At 34.5% G+C, this 24074-nt stretch overlaps 1 protein-coding gene across 2 annotated transcripts in view; it reads left to right on the top strand.

The window, feature by feature from the left end:
• LOC149080708 (glutamate receptor ionotropic, kainate 2-like) overlaps window positions 1-24074 on the top strand; it is a 96117-nt gene that overhangs the window by 16254 nt on the left and 55789 nt on the right. For both annotated transcript variants that reach the window (XM_089239920.1, XM_089239919.1), the window contains exon 2: window positions 21219-21374. In XM_089239920.1, coding sequence (XP_089096046.1) covers window positions 21219-21374 — 156 coding nt within the window. The remainder of the gene's footprint in view (window positions 1-21218; window positions 21375-24074) is intronic.

Below are 24074 nucleotides of genomic sequence, written 5' to 3'. Positions count from 1 at the left end.
ATAAAGAAGTTTTTGCTATTACTTCATTTTCCATACTTCGCACCATAATACGTACTTCAAATAAATACAGTACACCGCAAAAATTTAGACACTAGTTCTGATCACACACAGTATCTCAAGTTAATAAAATTAGATTGCACACTTTATAGACAACATAATTACAAAATAAACAAATTTAGCATATAAAGAATCGACGTAAAAGTTTAAACAGAGTCAAATTTTCAGCATAATTAAAAATCTGGTTTGATGTTCTTTCTCCTTAATAAGTTTGTTTATGTAGATTTCCACCAAAGAAATTAAGTTTTGCTTCATCTGCGGCGCAAAATTATGCCAATAACTCTCAAAGATAGCTTCAAGATATCTACAATTGAATAGTATTTATAAACCTCTCGACAAAATGTCTCAAAGATTCTCAATAGGTTTCAGATCGAGGCCACATGCAGCCCAGTTAAAAACTTCGATATTTTGCGCACTAAACTAGTCTGACCTGCTGTATGCACAATCTGTCTACGACCACGACCTGCCTGCATTATCTTGCTGAAACTCTCACTGAAGACCAGCTAGAGGTTGATCAGATAGTAATAGGTCATGCTCTAGTGTCTCTATGTAATGCTGATCATTTTGGTGACCTCTAAGGAAGGCTATTGATACCTGCCCATTGAAGCAGAATGCAGCCAAACCCATCAGTGAACAACCACTTTGTCTGTGACTACAATTAGTCCATGGTTTCTTGCAAATCACGCAAATATTATTCTCATATATCTGGCCCCATTTAAGTTCCACTTGTCATCGCTGAAAATAACTGAATAAGAATTTTACTCATATGGCACCCATTTGCGAGCCCACTGTAATCTTTGTGTTTCGTGCCCAAGTTGAAACCTGAGTCTCAAAAGCTGGTTTTTCATATTTTCATGATTTTTCGAGAAATACTATAGTACCTTGTTTCTCGTATACTTATACGCATCGTATCCATTCACACTTTTACCTTTTAAAGGTGACCTTTTAAATTGCTGCCGCAGTTATCCATTACGTAGATGCCGTTTCTTTGGATTCTTATGTCATCTCTTTTATCTTTAATGCGTGGCCTTCCTGATTGGTTTTTGCGCACTATATATATCACCTCCAGATAATACTCAATAGATGGACATTTTAAAACTTTTTGAGAGGCCTGCAATTTCAGAAAAACTCTGCCCTATCGATTCCAGCTTCCATATTCTGTTTAGTTTTCCAGAATTTTCTTTCAAACCGAGTACAACGCAGGTCTATCAACATAGGCAATTTACTACCAAGTGAGTTGTGCCGGAAGTGTAAGTGTGTGTACCTAACAGTCTGAGTGCGCATCTAGTGTTGTGTCTGATTTTTCAGTGCTGCCATCTATATTTCAGAAGTGAAGTGAATGAAGTGTAATGATTGAATATTTTTGTACCGTTTGTAGGCCCATTGATCTCTGTGGCGAAACTGTTTTAACGGGGAGATTGGCTCGCAGTCGCGCCTTGAAAAGTTGGGAGCCACAGACAACCAACTTCAGCAGACCACCACCGTGGCGCCAGAAGGTTTCGAACCAGGAACCTCGCGAATCGAGTCTGTCAATATGACCACTCGACCACCAAATGAAAACTAGACACGCCTCCACGTTCATATTACTCAGGAACTTCTAACGTATAGGAGACATGCACTTGACCAGCACAGCTCTATTTTTTTAGAACGACTCATAGTTTGTAGCATCTGAAATAACTGATGCTTTGTCGTGGAGAGCATAAATACTGAACTGTGACGTCACTAGTGGAAAATTCGTGTATTTCGACGACTAATCTCGAAAACGCTTCATTGTGTCTACACTTTTACAAACACGAATTCCACTCTTTTCGCAAAAAAACTTATTTTTATTACAGATTACAGCACTGTTTATGGTATTGAAATGTTCGAATAATATTTTTAGAGAGAGAAGTATTTAATCATCTTTAATATTCAACAATTCAGCTTCTTTTTAATTTAAGAGCGAATTTCTTAAGTGTCCAAATTTTTGCGCTGCGCTGTATACTAAAAAAATCGGTACAACAAAAACGTTACTAGTTCCACAAAAAATATTTTATGAGTCTTATTTTTTCCCCTTGATTTATGAATTAGAATTGACTAAGAAAATCTTTGCATAAACGTGCACTCTATTGACAAAGATTTTGAAAAATTAGAAATTTATATATAGAAGACGCTAATATGTATATAAAGCGTCCAATAATTTATGCTAATTATTGGTGGACACAAGCGAAAATTACAAGTATTGTATATAAGTACTTGTGTATAAGAATAATTGAAATTTTTCTAGGATTAACGGACACAAGAGTTTTACCGTGGACGGCATGTTTCAGCAATGAATTATATATTAATTTTTTCTACACTTTTTTCTGTTATAGTATGTTATGTATATTATAGTGTGTGTATGTATTATATGTTAATATACGCACACTTTTTCTGTTATAATCTTCTAACTTTTCTTAATTCTTTTTGCATGGCAAGTAAATACTGTAACTGCTAATTACAGTTAGCAATTAAATAGCAATGAAAATGAAGATATTGGAGCGATTAAAGGATGAAAATCATATTTTTGGAAGAAAGTTTTTAAAATTAATTAACGTCTTGGAATATTTCGATTAAAAAATCACCGCAAATTTTACATTGATTATTTTCTTCAAGGCTAATGTTGTATGAAATCGTTGGAAAATGTTGAAAGTTCTGAATAATATTCTCATTCATTAATAATACAGGGTGATTCAAAACTCAACGTACAAACTTTTAGGGAAGAAAGAAAGCACAAAAACAAAACAGAATCACATGGGAATGTATGACCGGAAACTCCAACCTGATCAGCTGGAGGATAAACGAAGATGCAGAAATGGCAAGCCAATAATGGAGGGAAAAACTCTTTATTTAGCGAGACTTTACACGAGGACAGTACGTGTACACATCAAGTTTCACAACAAGTGCTCAAAGTTCTTACCATCCACAGTTATGCACACTTGAGGGCGCAGTTATACGCTAGGGGGCGCTGTTCACCAGCGCTGTGGTTGGAATGCCACGCTAGTCATTTAAACTTGTGATTGCGTACTGACGGCATGCAACAATTTACGAACGCTGAAATGGTAGCTATGCACCTTGCGTATGGCGGTTGAAGAATCGTCGAAAGAATCTCCGTCACAGCTGCAAACGTGCGTGAAATGCCGGGTATTTTTGAAAGGGTTCGACAATCAATGCGTCGCCGTTATGAAGCGTGCATAGCTGCTGACGGTAAGAACTTTGGGCACGTGTTGTGAAACTTAACGTGTACACGTACTGTCCTCGTGCAAATATTGTTAAATAAAGAGTTTTTCACCCATTATTGGCTTGTCCTTTCTGCATCTTCGTTAATCCTCCAGCTGATCAGGTTAGGGTTTCTGGTAATACATTCCTATGTCATTCTGTTTTGTTTTTGTGTTTTCTACGTCCTCTAAAAGTTTGCACGTTGAGTTTTGAATCAACCTGTTGCTATGCACCCTGTATATATATATATATACAGGGTGCATGATATTTTACTAGCAAACCGTTGATCCTAGAGGTATACTTCTATTAGGAAAACGTTCCTAATAACGTGTAGTACTGAGATATGTCATCATGTTTCAAGGATTGTAGTTATTAAAATAAAAAATTAGCTTCTTATACAGTCCTCGTGTGAATCAAAAACTAATTAGAAAGTTCTTTCCCTGTCTCTCCTGATGCCAACAAAAAAAATTCCATGTTTCTAAGAGCAATATTTATTGAGATATTCTAATTCGAAAAATGGAGAAAATTTGGGAAAAAAACAGCTCTAAATGAGAAAAAAACGTTTTATCCGGATCCTCCGTTTTGGAAATTAGAGAATCGTCTCAGTGAGTATTGCACTTGGAAATGTGGATTTTTTTTTTTTTTTGGCATCAGGCGAGACAGGGCAAGAACTTTCTAATTGTGTTTTGGGGCACACAAAGACTGTATAAAAAGCCAATTTTTTTATTTTAATAACTATACAACCCCTTGAAGTATGAATGACATATCTGGTACTACACATTATGTGGAAACTTTTTCTAAGTAGAAGTGTACCTCTAGGTTCAACGGTTCGCCATTAAATGCTATGCATACCCCCGGTCTGCTATGCACCCTGCAAATAACCTGCCTTATAAAGAAAATATGTAATTTACGAGTCGATGGTGAAAGCCATAAATTGCTGTAGCTTTCATTCTTTAAATGAAAGCGACGATAATATTTTTATCGTTGTAAGCGTGTCAACAAGTATTTTGTCAATGGTTAAAAGCAACAGATTATTTGTATGCCTACGTGTGTCTAGTTATTAAAACAAATCTTCTGATACAGTGCTCCCCATAAGTGTAGAGAGAGAGAGATCAACTTAAAATTTCTTTAAAACACACATAATATATTTTTGAATGAAATTATAATAATTTTTTGAATGTTCTAACATCATATAAAAGGAAAAATAACTTTAAAATTTCACAACGAAATAATTTTTATTGATTTATGAATAGAAATTGAAAAAAAAAAAGAGGTACAAGTTGGAACAACCCACGTTTCACTTACGAGTTAAATGTTAATATTATTTCGGATGCAAATAGGATCACCGATTTCGGAATTCTCATTGACGAGTGGCTTAGGTTTTATGAACATTGTTCCGCGGTGGTCGAAAGAGAGAATAGAATTCTAGGTTTCATTCTTAAAAGGTCTTTTCGCGTTCTCCTAAAGTGGATCCTTCCACTTTTCAGGGGCACTTTGTCCGTCCTGGACTGGACAACTCTATAAGATTTTGGAGTCCATATAATAGAACCTCTAGATAACGGACACCCATTGGACACCCAAAAATTTTGTCCGCTAACGGGGAGTGTCCGTTATTGGGGTGGAACGATATGTAGTGGAAGCTCGTTTTTAGACGACTTTCACATTCATACGACGTTTGGCTTCGGTCGCAATTGGTTCCTATACATTTCAATACTAAAATGTATGTGTTACTGTGTGTAAAAGTGTTACACTGGTGGTTATGCATAATCACCAATCGTCTCGATAAAGAAAGTTTGATTAAATTTCACTACAGGTATATTACTTTTGCCGGTGATTATGCATAATTTCCAAATAAAATTGGAAATCTCCGATAAATAGAGAAAAACTTATATATAGCCTTTCTTCTCTAAATTAAATCAATTAATTATTTTACCCGTACATGATACGTGCACCTCACATATTTTGCAATAAAAATTAAATTAAATTAAGAGTGAAAAAGATAAAAACACATTCCTAACAACATTATAAGTCACACATTGTCTTTCTTCACACGTGAAAACAAACAAAACCAACACACACACATTACCATTCGAATTCGCCATCTTGGATCACAGTTATGTTCAGTTAATTAAGTAATTAATTGACGATTTATCATATTTACCAACACGAGCTTGGGATTAAACATAATCTTAAATTCTGTGTTTGTGACCAAAACAATAAATTAGAGTGTCTGATTTTTTGCTATTCGCTACTGAGTGTGTCCGCTAACGGGGAGTAAAATACATTAGATCCCAATTCCACGGGACCGGGGATCAGGAAATTCTCCGTTAACGGAAAGCGTCCGTTAAGGGAGGTTCCACTGTGCCTATAAGAGGGACATGGACTTGGTTGAGGGAAGTACGCAGATAAGTCACGCGCTTGTTGATTCACCGGGCTTGAGCTACGAAGAGAGATTTGATTTTCTGAATCTGTTTAAAAGGAATGTAGTAATTTTATATATATATATATAAAATTAATACATTCCTTTTAAACAGATTCAGAAAATCAATATATATATATATATATATATATATGTGTGTGGTTTGAGAACAGAGGTGTTGGGGAAATATGATTGAAGTTTTTAAAATTTTCAACGGAATGGATAGAATGGACCATGAGATATTAACCTTTAAATGCATGATTTTTTTTTCGAGCTGATAATTTTTTTCATAGTTACTGACACATGGAAATCAGAAAAAATCATTTACTAATTGGTATATTGGCCTTGTATGCTTATACAAGGCCTCAAAGAGGACGCACAGAGCCTCAAATATAGAGCATAAAATAAATGTATTGAAGTAAATATTACTTTCCAAATATATAACTACTTACTTTGTGATTCCAACTATAGTAAGAAAAAAATTCGGGTTGTGCAAACTTCAAGGTGAAAAAACGAAATGCAAACAAAGCATTTTAGCAAATTTGCAAAATCACAGCCACACATGAACTGCAACGAACAAAGAGTTATTGTCGTTAATTGGGACATCTACCAGCAAATTCAAAATATAAAATGGAAAGAATATCACCTCACCTTTTGGGCAAAGGCAGTTCTGAATTTTTATCTTCAGACTGGCTGCAGTATGAACGTTTAAAGACCCTTTTCATATATTCAAAGCAACTCATTTAAAGATTAATACACCATCAATCGGGTGTTTCGACAAGGGAACACCAATATCGATTTGTAAGGGACAACTCCAACTTGTGGTGTCACAGGGAATTTTTCTCTAACAAGATTGTGAGTATATTTACCCCCGTGAGTCGTGAATTCTTCCATAATTGAAGTTGTCCATTCCTAGATAAGACAACCATAATATTTTACAGACAGTATATTTTATTTCGTCATAATCTTTATTTTTTTTTACTAGTTTTATTTTACTATGTATTAGTTTTTTCGTGATAAATGTTCTTGTTTTGGGTTACTGTATTTTAGTTATATTTGACTTTCATATTTTCATGGGCATGTTTTTTCATCCAACTCGCGGGGCATTTTCCCTTTTGTGGCCTTTGTATTCGTATTTGTTATTTGTATAAGTACTTTTAACAGCAAGAAAATGATTAACTTTAAATTTGAAGAATGAAAGCTAAAGTTCTTCACTGCCGACTTGTAAGTTGCATATCTTTGTAAGACATGTTATAAATACTTAACCAATAAGAATATTATTCCGAACTTTGAGGTAAATTGAAAATTTTACATGATATAAACCTTTAAGAAAAAGATCGATGCAAAATTAGCGGTGATTTTCGAATAGATGAATTGATGTTTTCCGAAGTATAAATTAGTTTCTGTTTTTTAAATAAAAGTACAACTTTTCTTTTTAAAATATGGCTATAACCAGAATTGAAATACCTTCATGATTTTGATCGCTATTTAATTGCATACATGTAATTACCAATCATCCTCTTGCGAAGCGGAGAAAATTTAGAAAAATTACAAGACTGTAAAATGTGTTCATTCGAATTTGTAAATGTGTCCACGGTAAAACTCTTCTTCTTGATGCGTCTCGAAACTTAACCAGAAAACCAGTCAAATTAGAACCGGCTGCTCAACCGTCTCGGCAGGAGCGAAAACATTATCTCCACCGTTAAGCAGATATTAGTCGCCCATTAAAGTGAAAAATGTGTTTTCTGTCGCATCCGGAACCATGCATTTATGCAGCTAGCGGCGTCTGCTGATCTCTGTTAGTCTAACGAAACGTTTTATATGAACAGCAGCAGAAAAGATCCACATTACATGAAACATTCATGAAAGTCTTTAAAAAGAGCTCCACTGAAAATTGTAGGCTGCGGTGCTTGTAGAAAACGATTAAAATATGCGTCAGTCGATATTTCCTTCCAACGACAAAATGATTGTCTTCCTTAGAGACAACAGAGGCTTATCTCAAAATTGCTTCAATAGAAACAGGCATTATCCACGAAAATGTGAGCAACAAAATATGATCATGATATGGTGAGACAGACGTTAAATTTCTTTATCTTCCGAGCTTTTAACACGTGTGAAAACATTATCCATTACGTGCGAAAGTTTGTAGAATATAAAGTTAAAGCAACCATAATGAGAAAAACAAAATCATTCCCCTGTTCACATCAAATTTTCGCCAGTTTAGCAGCATCTATAAAAACCCATTTTAGTAAATTGAATATTCTCAAATTCAGCAGAATTGGTGTTTGACACAAGTCTCAAATTCCATAATGTATATAAAGTGAACAAAAAAAAAGCGCAACTCTTATAAAGGTATACTATTATTGAAAATAACGATATTTTTTGTGTGAAACAAACTTATTATAGCATTAAAAGTAGAAGCTTTACCACAGCGTTACATCTCGTAACAGTTTTTTTACCATTTGTTTGCTTAGTTTTGAGAAAATTTCGGAGAAAATAAATTAGCTCTCGTTTATAGAATAAGGTGGTAATCACTCATAGTTTCACATTATCCGTAAGTTGTCTGAAAATTTCTGATATCAGTTTCCCATACTTGGATACTCAATGCATACAGACGTGTTAAATCTGCCAATGAACACATACCGGTAATAACAATTTCCATAATAAGTATGGTTCTTGACAAATTTTCGTGTTTTTCACACCGTGGAGCACCATATACTGCATAAACAATCACGAGAAAAATTAATTACACTTATATAAACAAAAGTGTACAGCAAAATAATTAGGAAATAAAAATTATGTAAAAATGAAGATATAATTATATATATATATAGTGCACACACGTACATTTATATCAGAATATTTATTTTCAATAGAATTTGTAGGTATATAGAAACACCAAAAAGGTATTCATAAAATACGCGATTAAGTTGAGTAATAAAAGAAATGCAAGAAAAATAAATCTCTACAAATGATGGAACGCGTAAAATAAATAACAAGACTGAACTTTTCGAAGTGATGAGTAGAACGTTCACATGCTGGAAAAAAATGCGTTTATCGGTATAAATCGTTTCCAGAAAATATATATACAGTATATATCGTTTATCATCACAAAAAAATGCAACTCATTTCGAATTCGTTTCGCTTCTGTTTCTGAGTTCTAATGTAACATAAGTAATGTTTTTATTCATAATTCTTCAGTCAAATCTAACTTTTAGTCATTTATTTCAATCTATTTGTTAAGTTTGAGAATGAATTTTATTATTACGTGTAATTGTAAGTTTTTGGAATGTTGAATATTGTTTATAGCACGTTTACGATCGTTCAACTTGAGATCTAAAAACAATCGTGTTGCTAACTTGTCATCAAGCCTGCTTCGTGATTACATTTGGTTTGAACGTTTTTTTGTGAAACCTAAATATATAAAAGTAATACCCACTGGCGAGGATCATCTTATTTTTTTAAAAGTGATCGGAGGACTACGTTCTTATACTATAAGATATGCTGTTGATTCCCAAGAAAGTTTCGACACTATCTTTTTCAGGCGACATTCGTAGCCCCACAGAGAAGAAAGTTCGAAGTATGACTTTAGACAGTCTCAAACTCGACTTGCAGTGTAATGTTTGTTTCTCTCCCTCGATCTCCCAACTTTTCGAGATAAATGTAATTTCACCCTTCTCCACAAACTTTTTGAAAGTGATAACGTTTCAACTTTTGAACAAACTGCACCCTAATTCAAAGTTAAAGCTGAACTTAAATGGCAACAAGACCAGCGTCATATCATTCCCATTTTGAACACGAATGCTTTTCACAGATTAAACCGCAGAGAAAATAAATTTTATTGTTTTCATCTTTATCTATATAAAGTACTTCGTGTAATTTCCATATACCGGGTATCTCACAAAGAGTGTCCGAAATTAATGAAAATTTCACGGTTGACTACAGTAAAATATTCGTCAGCAATAGTAAAACAATCATCAGCAAACAAGACAAATTTATCTGTGATAGTGGCACTTGCGAGAATTATTAATTTGGGAAATATAAAATTAATGTTTTTATACGGAGCTGTCAATACAAAAAATGTCAATTAGTAAAATTTGCACCTTTCTTTATTCCACTAAAAAAAATTCACCCTGGTCACATTTGAATCAAAATCCGTCGAGATATTGATGGATTTCTAGAGAAATTCCCTTACGTAGAGTTTTTCTCTTCAAATATAAGAATAGTAATAAATAGATATCGAGTATAATAATTATAATTTATTAATATAAATTATAATAATATACACTTAAGAGTAACCGATACAGTGTCACGTGTGTGAAATCATAAGATCTGCTATCTATTAATAATTGAAGTTTTACTCATTTCAAAATACGAGGTGTCTTTAATGAGCTATCTACAGCCGTAAGTATTCATCAGAAACACTTTGAGGGTATCTTTGAACATTTCAAGCAGAATCTCTCATTTTGATTCTCATTTCTCACCTAGTACTCCGTTGAATTTACAAGATTGTGCTTTTGCTGGTGAAACTCTTTTTACGAATATGATGATTCTGCACCAAAAGCTTTGCAATTTTCAGTCTTTGAAGGGGCTTCGAAAATTCTCCCCCATCTCTTCATTAGGACATTCTCAAAGCTTTCCATAACTTTCTGATGAATATTTACGGCTGGAAACACGTCAGAAGAAAGCAACTTTAACTGTAGACACTCTGTGTATCAAGTATTTTTCCATACGTATTAGGCCGGTATTACACGGTAAAAGTTTTGTAAAAGTGCTTTGATAAAACTTGAAAAATACAACCAATAAACTAATCGGTTGGATAAGCTTGAATGTAACCCATCAGCTTATTCGTTGTATTGTTCAAGTTTTATACAAGCACTTTTATAAAACTTGTATAGTGTAATACCGGCCTTAGAAAGCTTAAATCAGTGTAGTCACGCCAATGGTAAGCTTTCATTTGATCTGCACATTTCTTTATGTATTAATACATAGCTGTTACCCGCAGCTACGATAGCATGAATTTCGTAATCTGAAAATTCCTGAAGTGTAAAAACTCACCCAATAATTGAGTTTCACTTACTCTAGTACCTCTTCGTAAACTACGTTTGTAGTATTTTGCTTTTTGGGGCTAAGATGACCAAGCTACTGCAGAGTTCACTCTGGAACATGCGACATAGAACTATAAATACATATATATATACAGTTTCTAAAGCCAGGTTTTTTTCCATGAGTAGGATTTCTGTGCCGTGCCGTATGTAGCGTGAAGGAGGGGATTCGTTAAAAAACCTGAAATTCATGTTTTTTAACCAAAAATCGTTTTCAGCTGCACGCGACGCAAATAACCTGCTCCTATAGGAAACCCCGGCTTTAAGTCGTTACCTACAGAAAGTAACAGTTATTTTATTACGCAACGGTCGCGCGTGATACCTAGTCCCTTAGTTGTTTTGAAGTGCAGTGATACCTCGGATAACGAACGCCTTGACTTGCGAGTTTTTCTTCTAACGAAGATTTTTTTCGTGATTTTTCTGACGCGGCTAACGAATACGGATTCAGCTAACAAACATTTTCGTTCATATGGATGCACGCGCTAACATAAAACAATAGCGTCGTGAACTGAATTTTCGTGACAATCATAATTACTGTCACTCATCGATTAACTCATGTTCACCTCGGAATACTTTTCCACTTCTCTTTCTGCTGAATTTTTTTGAATTTCGTGTAAAATGAAAGATTTGGATAATAGAAAATGCATTGAAAAAATAAACCTATGTTTTCAGACCATGCGTTCTTTCAGTACAAGGTTTCTAGCATAAAACTGAACAGTCTGAGTATTCTAGGAGCTCATCTTTTCCATCTGCATGTATCAGACATAGAAATGAGCTGACTGAATTACAAATGTGTGGATGGGGACACGAACTTGACTGGGTTGTGTCGTCACCAGCCCCTGCAGCAGACTAAAGCTGGTGTTAGTTGTGTACATTAGTGTAAAATAAAAAAGAGATCTTCAGTATCTCATCTTTCATTAAATTCCTATTCATTCAATTTTTAAGCTGTTCATTTAAACCTTCAATCAGTTTTGTCTTTTTCATAGCTTGATGTTCTAAAAAACTTATCTTAGAATTTTGGCCAGAACCTACAGCGAATTAACGTTCGTTAGTGGAGGTATGACTGTAATTTTAAGAAAAATTAAATAATGTTTTGAGAAAAGTTAAATAATATTTTAAGAAAAATTAAATAATGTTTTAAGTAAAATTAAATAATGTTTCAAGAAAAATTAAATTTTACTTCATATAAACTGTGAACATCCCCCCCCCCTCCCCATGACCTTTTTAGGGGTTGATTATTGAGAAGTGCCTCCTTAGTGAGTGTCTGCATTATAGAATGAAACCACTGAACAAATTTCATATTTATAGTTTCATCTATTTCGGCTCGGCGATGATGAATGAGTCAGTCAATCAAGACATTTTATTTTATATGTATAGATGAATTAAAATGACCGTAATAGTATTTTCAACGATTAACTTCAAGAACTACATTTATACAATACAATACAATACAATACAAATACAACGCCACAACAGGCAAATTGCCCAACGAGGTGGCTGACTTAAGAACATCATGGATCCCCGAGCCCCTACCTACTACTGCTACACCACACATGCACCCCCCCCCCTGCGGAACCCCCCACCCCCACCCAACGAATCGGTACATGCGGGAATGTGCGTGTACGTGTAGTGCAACCTGACGTAAAGTTTGTTTCTGTGTAATGCTTGTTATGTGTAGTGCTGTCATCTGCCCCCAGTTCTTACTAACTATGAGTGAAGTGTTATGGTTGAATGATTTAACGCTGTAGGACTGTTGCTCTCTGTGGCGAGACTTTTTAACGGGGAGATCGGCTCGCATTTGCGCCTTGAAGTTGGGAACCACAGAAAACCAACTTCAGCCGACCACCACTGTGGGGTTCGAACCCGGATCCTCGCATCACGAGTCCGGCACTATAATTTAGACTATAATTTATATTTTAGATAGTAGGCTATACCATTAATTTTTTAATTATACCTTAAACCTGCAAGTCAGTTTCGATATTTATAATTCAATTCCCGTTATTATCAGTAAGAATAAAAAGACACTAAAAAAATCACTCTTTTTTTCGGTTTGATGGTTTTGTTGATGGTTTCAAGATTTTTGTAAAAGCTTTTCATTGAAATCATCCTTCCCTCTTTGTGTGTCATTTCTGATTTAAGATGCTTAAAACAAAACGTAGCTTATTCTTTTTTTCCTCAAGTGTTTCTACAGTCTGGAGGTGAAACAATGGAAAGCAAAATTTGATTTTTTTTTCCTTGTATTTTTAACAGAAACCTCTTTCATAGAAGTCATTAAAAGCTTAAAAATAGATCTAAAATATTCACATAAAACTAGGGATTTGAATATACTAAGAAAACACTACGAGCACAGAATAAGGATCAATTCTCCTATAATATCTACTACAATAAAACCAAAAATACATAAAACGTTTTCCAAGTCTGTATATATGAATGAATTTCACGTAATGGATGAAACATGAAACGTAGCTCTTATTTTCCTGGTCTATTCTTGTTCTTGAAAAGAAACAAGAGAGTTTCTTTCTGTATACACAATGTACTCTCATAACACAAAAAATATTACGATCGCATTCGAGATCAAATACTATTCATGAGGTTAAAAATCATGTTATTCAAGTTGAAATATGAAAAAATAAGATTGAAAACACATAAATGTATATGTATAATTACATAACAAATAGAATTTGATCATTTTGGACAATTTTTCTGAATAAATTATACATCAACATTTTTATTTCGACGTTTCATACATTGTTTGTTTTCTAATTCAAATTCGTCTTTTTGCTTTTACACACGACATCGAAGTGATGGAGAAATATCAACCATATGATCAAAAGAATCATCCTGGTGAACACAATGTAAGTGTAGGATCAGTATTAAGGGGACACACGCATACAAATTATTACAAATATCGTAGAATAAAAAAATTATTAAGAAAAGGTGATCGAAAATTCCCCATCAGCTTTGAAGGGGGAAATGATAGTAGTTAGTTGGAATGAGAACACGATATCTAATTCATATAATACTTTTTAGTAGTATGCAAAACTTTTGACAATATATAAATAATATGAAAGGATGATATCAGCTATCCATACGAAGGTTTTCTAACAACTGGTGATGAATTTTCTCTCTTTCCAAAAATTCATCTTCGCAACAGCCAGTTGTTAAAAAACATCCGTATATAAACAATATTATGAAATTCATATGTTGCGAAAATTTTCGGATTAGTAGAAATAATAAAAATGAATATAAAAATGCAATGTGCGAATACAAAGTCGAATTATAGCTTCAATATGAACCAGGAAACGATTATATATGGAAGAAAAGTCCTTATGGGGAAAAATTGGTTGTTATTCTATCACATAGCATTAAAAAAATGTTGTTGTTTTGTAAATATTGTTTTCCGTCTTCTATGATAAGATGATCTTCCATCCTAAGTACCTGATTCATACTTCAAAGTTTGTTGTTGTTAATATGCATAATATGCATATAAGTAATATTGCTCCAAGGAAAAAATTTAATTTTTCTTCTCGAAAGAAACTAAACTATCTACACGTAAAAATATTTCATCGACTGAGCGTCTGCATTTTTTGTTGTGTGTTCGTATAAGTTCTGTATTATAAAAAGATTATAACAATCCATCTAAAGCTAGTGTTTTCATCTCGCTTTTTTTCCAGCGTAATCTAAATAAATAAAAAAAGATACAAAGGCAGAGCTTATGTATTTTGCACATACAGTAGCTTTCGCACTTACCATAAAAGAAAATTTATTTCCTTTACAATTTTACGAAAGTTTTCGGATCTAGAAACATTTGGCTATTGTTTTTCATTAGACCTTCTTGCTTGTAGCTGGATCTGAAAAATGGATATTGTTTACGGAACTAATATCAGAACATGGTTCTTTTGCTGATGTGCACCTCCGGAGGCGACCCACTTTTTCGTGGAAACACAATCAATAGCGCCTATTTCCAACTCCTGTTCCACTCTTCTTTTTCCTATCAGCTCTCCGGGGCCTTATCTCCCGTGGACTAAACAGGAAACACACAAAACGCTGGCACCAATTCATGCGAAAAGCAATTTTATTTTTATTTATTTATTTTTTAAATTCTATTTTACACCTTTTTTCATTCAGATTTCGTTTTAAATTTAGGTACAGCAAAACTTTCATCGCCAAAGTTTAATTCTAATACGTTATTTTGTAAATACGATATTTTACATTCGTGAATTTCTGATATTTTCTAATAAGATTATAGTGAAGCAAAACCATTTTCACGTACCTTTTGAGTTTCTGAAATTTTTCATACTTTTTTAACCCCTTCACCCCCATAAAAACGTATTGAATAACTTTCTTTTTTACAAAAAAACGGATATAAATTGCCTCTATTATCATACTTTTAATTGAAAAAAATGCATCAACGCAGAAATTTAATTAAATAGAGTGGATTTTTTTTTAGTCAGATAAAATGATTAAGTGTAAAATATACGGTTTTCCTTGATTAGACAGATAAAATTAGCAAAGTTGAATGGTTTTTACTCTGGATTTTATTTCCAATCCCCTGTCTCATTTTTGTGCACTTTTATAAATCCCCGAACACGTAAAATTTCAGCAACTCTCGAAAAATTACACTAACAAGGAATCAACACTTTGTAAATAAAAAAGCATTACACTTACATAGCTGTATTTTGTACTGAAGTGGCATTTGAAAATGTATTTTCTAAAATACTAAAAAAAAAAAAATTGGTATACTGGATTTTGTTTTCCACCATGTATTTGCAATGTATATTCAAATATACACCAGACCATAGAGGGTTTAATACGATGGTATGAATTATCGAATATTTGAGACAAAGGATTAAGTGAAGTGTGGATAGCATGAACATTATCGATGGAGATAATGTCTCAGAACTTTACTGACAATGCATCAAAAGTACGATACTTTGAAGGAACTTGAACACTTTTGAAAAGATAACTGTCACAGCAAAACCTTCAAGACAGACGATGCAATTTGCCTATCGCTTGTCACAAACAATAATGGCAGCGAAGAGAAATATTCATTCATTTTTTTTGTACTGTTGTATAATTCATAGAAAAAAGTCACAAGTCTTTAAGATACGGCAAGCTGAATTTAATTGTAAATTTAATTTAATATTTCAAAATCAAAATTATTTCAAAGCTGAATCAAAATCTGGGAAAAACCTAAATTTATTTTGAAGAAATTTAACGCGTTCTCGTAGTTTTCTTTCTTTGAATGATGAATTAAATTTAAAACGTTGGACATACTACTTCGTAAAAACTGAATCTTCGTGAACATTATTCCATCGCATTCGGAATTGAATTCCGTGATAAAAAAAAAACTATAAGAAATGCATCAACGTTTTTAGAGAAAGAAATTAACGAACAACGTAAATTATTGGAGTTGGGAGATTTTTTTTGGATCTTAGTCGTTTCGCTGCTCTAAATAGCTTTTATCGGAATCTCACACTGAAAATTACCTCTTCGAATTATCTTCGTAGTGAGCTAAGAAGAATGTGAGCAGCGTATCCATTTCGGCAGACTCTAATTAACCAGAGTCGACTTGAAAGATAAGCTCTATTTTTCAAAATTAATATTTCAGCCGGTACGGAAACTACCTAAAGCACAAGAGAAGAAAATAAAAAGGCAGGCTCTCTCCAATTGAGAAGTAGGGGGTTTGTTGCATTAGTGTCTTAAATCTTATTGCGGCAGATTTAATCAAGAACGAAGACCAAAAGATATTCTTCAGATGAAATGACTGGAATAAATTTAAAAGATAAGGAAGACTATATATTAGATTACTATCTATTTTTCCCCTAACCTGTTATTTAGAAGAAAGCCATTTTTCCTATTTTTTGTACCATTAACGATTGAGTAAAAATAGCAATTTGTTACACAATGGCATTGCGAAATAAAATTTCAAATAATCATGATATATATATATATATTCTTTTCGTTGATCATAATAATCGGATTAGTTGGTTACAGTGTGGAGAAGATAAAAATATTTTCTAATGCCATTATATAAGTTTCGTTGAATGGTCCAAGTGACTTCGTGTGCACAAAATGACTGTGGTGTGATAAATATGATCAAAAGATAATGCAATATTATGCACTTTATTTTTACCGCTTCGGGGCATTATTTTAATGATAATTGATTTTTTACTCTTCTCGCCTCACTTCTTACAAAAATTTGAGCAATATAGATAATGGACGGAAAAGGAAAGATACTTGTACATACGGTACTTCTTAAAAAGGTAAGATATGAATAGGAATAATATCATTACGAGAAGATTGGATTTGATTTTAATTTCAATGTTGCTGAATCATGTGTTCAAAATCAGTAAAAATCTCCGCAGCCTTACCTCATTATCTGGTTTTTGAGCAGCTCGGACGGGCTGGCATTACGAATATGGTCCGGCTTTAGATGTCACACAGTCGAATTAGGATGAGCGCTCGCCAAAATTCCATTTTTCTAGCTAAACTATCAATTACAGAATAACGAGTGAGTTTCTTTCACATTATTGCTAATTTTAGTCGAAAGAGTATACCTGAAAATTCAACCTCAATTGTATTTCTCTCTCGCTCTCTTTCTCTCTCTCTCTCTCTCTCTCTCTTTCTTTGCTGATATTTCTTATTTAAATCTCTATAATTATAACAAAAAAGTAATAACACTTTTTTAAAATTATGTATCGAAAGATACCTAGCATACTATTCACGGTCGCATTTGTTCATTTTTCGACTAGTATATTAGGTTCGTTTTTAGCGTGTTTCGTGTTTGAAGATAAAGATGCCTGCATTTTATTACCAAGAAAGCTTTTTATTTGAATTTCACGTTCTTGGAGATTATTTTCCGAGCAGTTTTAAGTCTGTTTTACTTATTTCTTATTTATTTATTGTAATTTTTTGTCATTCCCTGTTAGATCTCATAAAATGTCAGAATGTTTAAGTTTGACAGTAAAAACAAAAAATAGCTGACTATTATACATATAGCAGTGGCCGTTTTATCTGTACAATCCAGAATATTTTGAAAGACGAAGTTCTTAGTATTGTGAAGAATCCGAGAAAATCTCGAAAGTAACAACAGAGAGAGAATGGCTTTCATTCTTCCCATCTCTATCAAATAAATCTTTTGCATATTTCTCATCTACATCAAAGGGATTCCTTTAAAAAAAAAAAATTTCGGTAGTTTAATTCCAATATACTGTATAATGTAAATTTTCTTTTAGAAAATTACGAAAATGAATATCTTTTGAAATATGTCTCATCAATGTTCCTATTTACTATTTATTTCATTACTTTATGCTTAACTGTGTGATTATAGGTTTAAATATGAGTATTGTATCGTTATTCAGAAGTAAGACCAGATGATACATATTTAGTTAAGCTTATCGAATGCAGTTCGAACTTTTCTTGATACTCCAGGAAACGTTTCTGTTCTTTAAAATATTTAGAATGATAAATTTGAATAATTAAACTTATTTTCATTAAATAACTGATAATGAATTTTATATTTCGTCATTTATAGTTACTGTTAATCACATAAACCTTGTTAAAGTAGCAAGAGTAATTGAAGTGACAGGTGCCGTGGTTCTCTTGCATAATTTTATGAACAAAAAAAAACAATGATTTCTTTTCTGTTCATAAAAATATCATCTTTCGTTAAAAGAAACAAGCGTATTGTTCCGAACAATAAGCAACGAGATACACTGCTGGCCACCGTAAATGCAACACCCTGAAGGAAGCATGCAAATAATATGAAATTTACAACATGCATTAGCGGAGGTGAGATATGCAAATGATTAGAATTTCAGCGCAGACGCACATCACGCGCGCCTGTGGCGCCACTTCAAAGCGCTATTTAAGGCTTGGAGATTTCGACGATTTGAAGTACGGCAATTGTGTTTTTCTTGTGGTTTTTTCAAAAAAACGATCAATTATGCTTCGTAGAAAACAGCGATCATCTTTTGATCAAGTGTCCGAGTTCGACAGAGGAAGGATAGTGGCCTACCGAGATTGTGGATTATCTTTCAGGGAAATCGGTAGTCGTGTTGGACGAAACCAAACAATTGTAATGCGGATATGTGATCGTTGGATGCAGGAGGGTACGACGGACCGACGTGTTCTATCGCATCCACCTCAGTGCACCACTTCACGTGATGACAGGCGTATTGTGCGTATGGTAGTGACGGATCGCTCAGCCACATCACGAACCATAGCGCAGCACATTCAGTCTGTACCGCATCATCCAGTGTCTGCGCGTACCATTCGACGCCGTTTACAGCAGAGTGGTCTGTCCGCAAGACGTCCATTGCTTCGTCTACCCTTGACGCAGAACCACAGACGTCTCCGCCGCCAATGGTGCGATGAAAGAAGGATGTGGACGGCACAATGGAATTAAATTGTCTTTACTGACGAGTCACGCTTCTGTCTGCAACACCACGATGGTCGGATTCGAGTCTGGAGACACCGTGGAGAGAGGATGCTGAACAGCTGCTTTATGCACCGCCACACTGGTCCTGCACCGGGTATTATGGTATGGGGCGGTATTGGATATCACTCTCGCACTCCTCTAGTACGCATTGCCGGTAGTTTAAAAAGCCAGCGCTACATCTCCGAGGTGTTGGAGCCAGTTGACCTTCCTTACCTTCAGGGCTTGCCCACAGCCATATTTCAACAGGATAATGCGCGACCACACGTGGCACGCATTGTCCAAAGGTTCTTCGTCAATCGCCAGATTGAATTGCTTCCCTGGCCAGCTCGCTCTCCGGATCTTTCGCCGATAGAAAACATGTGGTCCATGGTTGCTCAACGATTGACCCAGATTACATCCCCAGCTGCCACACCAGATCAACTTTGGCAACGCGTGGAAGCTGCTTGGTCTGCTGTACCCCAAGAACACATCCAAAGTCTCTTTGAATCAATGCCGAGGCGTGTGGCAGCGGTGATCTCCAACAATGGCGGCTACTCTGGCTACTGATTTTGGCAGGAACCACACTTCACAGAAGTCTATAAATTTAATCATTTGATGCTTGGTCAACATGTTATCTACAAAATAAATATTGTTGCGATATCTCTTGTCTTTCTTGGTGTTGCAATTTGGGTGGCCAGCAGTGTATTATGGTCCAGAAACTGTACGTACTGATTCTGTAGCCGCGCTAAAAATCAGAATTTCTTCAGAAGCACAAAAAAATTGCATAATTTAATATAGTAAAACATTCCACATCATGAAAGAAAATTCAAAGATATCCTTCAGTTCGCAATGAGATACGTTCTTCCAGATTGCTAGTGGTTTTACAATACACTGAAATCAAATATTGTAGTCAACATCGGCATATGTAGAATTTTTTCAAGGAAGGGGATATGTTTTTTCCTGCAAAATAACACTATAATCTCGGCTCGGGGAGTGACATCAGAATCCTTTGCATACGCCAATGGTAATCATTAATCAATGATGATTAGCATTCAAGTGATCGGTAATCGTCAAGTACAAAAAAGTACAAAAAATTGCAGAAACAAATCATTTTAAGGGATTCATACCTTTCCAACATAGTAAAGAAACCTCAAAAGCCATACTCTAGTAAAAATATATATCATCAATAATAATATTTAGCCCATTAAAGACGACTTAGATTTTGAGAAAGAAAAAAAACATTGAGTGGAACCATTCACACCATTTATTGGCAACGAAAAAAATTAAAATTTGGAATGGCAAATTTTTTTTCTAACCGGCGTCAATGGGTTAACCACTAATCTATTTCAAATTTTTTACACCTACTATCGATTGTATTTGCTATCGACGTTTTTCATATCTTCAAAAAAAATTTTCGCAAGTTTTCAAACATTTAGAAAAAAAATGCATTAACAACACTTTGCGCGTATGATGAAATAGCATGGCACATCAATGAAACTGAATAAAAAACTGACTTGAAATAAAAAAAATTATTCAGTTCATAAAATAAACAAAAGATTGATATTTGACTGTATATTTAGATCAAAATTTAAAACTCAAAATTTTAAAAATTAAAATTCTCAAAAATTTAAATTAAATGTTTAAAACTTAAAAATCAAGTATATCTCAAATATTACCTTAAAGATATGGGAACCCCTAAAATGTTATTTTTATTATGTCTCCTGAAATATCACAGAAAATGAAGCTGCCTGGTTCTTGAACTGAGCTTTTTAGTTCTGACTTTGAAAGAAAATTCAATGAATCGTGGATGTTGAAACTAATAATATGTATGAAATAGTATACTAAATTTCTCTAAGAGAGAGAGAGGTTTCCAACACATAAAATTGGAGATTAGGGGAATCGCATTTATTTAAACTTCATACATATTGATTTGAGGAAACAAACTGTGATCGAGTCTTTTTTTTTTGTCTTATTTTAGGTGGCCTTTTTGATACGGAGGACGACGAACAAGAACTCGCATTTCGAATAGCTATAGAGAAGATCAATGGGGACACCAGCATTCTTCCTCGATCGCGTTTGGTTGCCCAGGTAGAAAGACTATCAGCGGACGATAGTTTCCGAGCTACCAAAAAAGGTAAGATATCCTATTGTCTTCAGAATTTCTCACTGTTCCGAAAGAAATGACTACCTCTCTCTAAATTCTTTTTTTTCCATTCTTCCAAGTTCTTTCTGTGCATTTTGCCTGAGTTGTTTAGCAAGAGAGATAGATTCCAAAAGCCTTTTCTTTTACCTTCTGTGAGCAATGTCCGTATTCTTTCTGGACAATGCTTTCAAAGTTCCTAATAATAGATGAACCTGGATAACATACAGGATTGTTAGGAGTTCTCGGAATAGAATATCATAGATATATATAGGATACAGACAACGCTTTTTCGAGTTATCCTTAAAAAAGAAAAGGGCCACAAAAAATAGATAGAGTTGTTAGATTTGTTCGGGTTTACTCTACTAAAAAGAAATATAAAAAAATTGGGGAAGGCTGTACCATAGACACAGCCGCAAGTTTTGACGTACATACGTTTTTAGTTCCTTAAATTGCGTGGTAGGTACTGATGTATTTACCAACATCACATAATGAAATTACATGATGTTGCTAAGTACTGGTATTATCAATACCTTTATTTTTCGCATAATGCGATTATGGCACTATCATTGGCTTTGTCTTTGGAATAGCTAGCAAACAATATTAATGCCGTCTATTTTTGTTGTGAACTGCTCGATATATACTTTAAAACAATTTTTTACGAACCGAGGCAGCGGCCCTGTTACCAAGACGGTGAAAGATATTGAAATCGGAATGATATCATTGAATGCACTTTTGAAATGTGCATCTGACGATACCATTGCTTTTAACTTGCGTTGGGTACTTCCTGAAATATCAGCATATGAGCGTTTAAAGTGTATTTCCTTCTGCAACTTTTTGCGAATGCTGCCAGTATCGTTGGATGATTTAAAAGACGTATTCACTTCAAGAAACCTCTACCTTGAAAAATCTTTTAAATAAATAAGACAGAAATCGCGTTTGACTATAAAAACAAATTTTTATCAATATTTTTTGTAAGAAACTTTAAGAATTACGAAATTTGAACAGTATTTATGATATTTTTGGATACAAAAAACGAATTAAAATATAGAACCTCAATGCGTATATTCTTCATCATAACAGATGCTATTCTTCAACGTTAGTTTCTGTTACAAGCATCTTTAAAAAATATATTACGTCTGATGATTTTTTATTATAGTAGAGAAATGTTTGTATCAATATAAAACCGTGGAACTTCCATAATAGAATCTCCCCGTTAGCGGTCACTTTCCGTTAACGGACACATTTGAAGTCTGTGAAACAGGGCCTCAATGCATTTCGCTATACAGGGTGATTGAGAAAAGATGAGAAAAAGCTTTGGAGGTGATAGACAAACAATTGTCATCAAAGAATGCATGGTCTAACATGAAACGCAAACGCGCTAGCGCGTTACGAAACGGCCTCTCCGCAAACGTTAAAACGGCATTCGTGTTGAAATTTATCGGGAGAAAAAGAACCATGCATGCAAATGTAACCTGGGGAAGAAGAAATCGTATACCAATCTGCGTTACAGTGAATAAAAGGCGCGGACGCCAGCCCTGTGATGTTATTGCAGCGTGCAACCGTTCTATCAATTATAACGTACGGGATAATGGCACACTTTAGTAATACTGAGTCCGCGGGGGGAACAACGAACAGCTCATTTCTGGATACCGAGAAATAAGGTTTGCTAATGTTGTTGATCTCTGTTTGCAACATCTACACTATTTATGGCACTTTCTTTGCATTATGTTAAGTTTTTGAGCTACAGTGTCATCTATAAGTGAAATTATGAACTAATTTTTAATCTAAAAAAACCACACACACATACACAACTCTCTACACCATGATGATTATTTTAGCTTAAACCACATTTTTTATGTCAATAGATTGATTTTTTAATGTGAGAAAATGTCTGATATATGAGTAATAACATGATTAAATCTATTGTTATATCAGAACGCAGGATTTCACTGCCGTAGTTTATAATAAATTCCATGCCTTTTGGGCTGTTATGCCGTGTCCAGGGCTTCTTTGAAGCAGACGTTTCGTCCACTACTGCGGTGGACATCTTCAGTGTTGTTTTTTATGAGTTAGGAGACGAAGCGACCTCCTTGAATGACCGTTGTCCACTGACGCTTTTGCTGGAGACGCGGAAGGATGAACGTCGTCGTTGAGACGTCGATCAAGTGAAGTGTTGATGTTGATGGGACGTTGCGGCTTCTGATTGAGTGGGTGGAGATCGGAGCCTTCAAATTTGAAGGGACGAAACGTCTGCTTCAAAGGAAACTGGAACACGGCATAACAGACCGAAAGGTATGAAATTTATTATTGTTATATCACTTTCGTTCCCCCCCCCCAAGAAGTAGCAGTCGTCGTCCCTCCGAAATAAATTTCTCGCTACTGCCCAGGTGCATAGTTAATGTTTATTGCGATTTGCGTGTCACATGAAACTACCACACTTCAATATAAGCGTCCTTTGTAGCTCAGGCTCATCTAAGCGATACTTATTTTCAACCCACATATCTGCTACAATCGAATACGGAACACACATACTGCCAGTATCTAAAAATTTTCTACGCTACTCCAAAATAATGTCACGACATGGAGTTTCTTTCTGAAACGTGTTGCTGAAATTTCTATGAACAATTGTGTTTAAAAATACAGTACCAAACCTACGCAGTTCGCTCTTACACTCGGCGAAACTCTTTCTAG

Source organism: Pholcus phalangioides, unplaced genomic scaffold (assembly GCF_987345545.1).
Source record: "Pholcus phalangioides strain wild (caught in Gottingen) unplaced genomic scaffold, Ppha-v1.0 ptg000011l_1, whole genome shotgun sequence".
In the NCBI taxonomy this organism is placed as follows: Eukaryota; Metazoa; Arthropoda; class Arachnida; order Araneae; family Pholcidae; genus Pholcus; species Pholcus phalangioides.
This window is presented reverse-complemented; position numbering and strand designations above follow the sequence as displayed.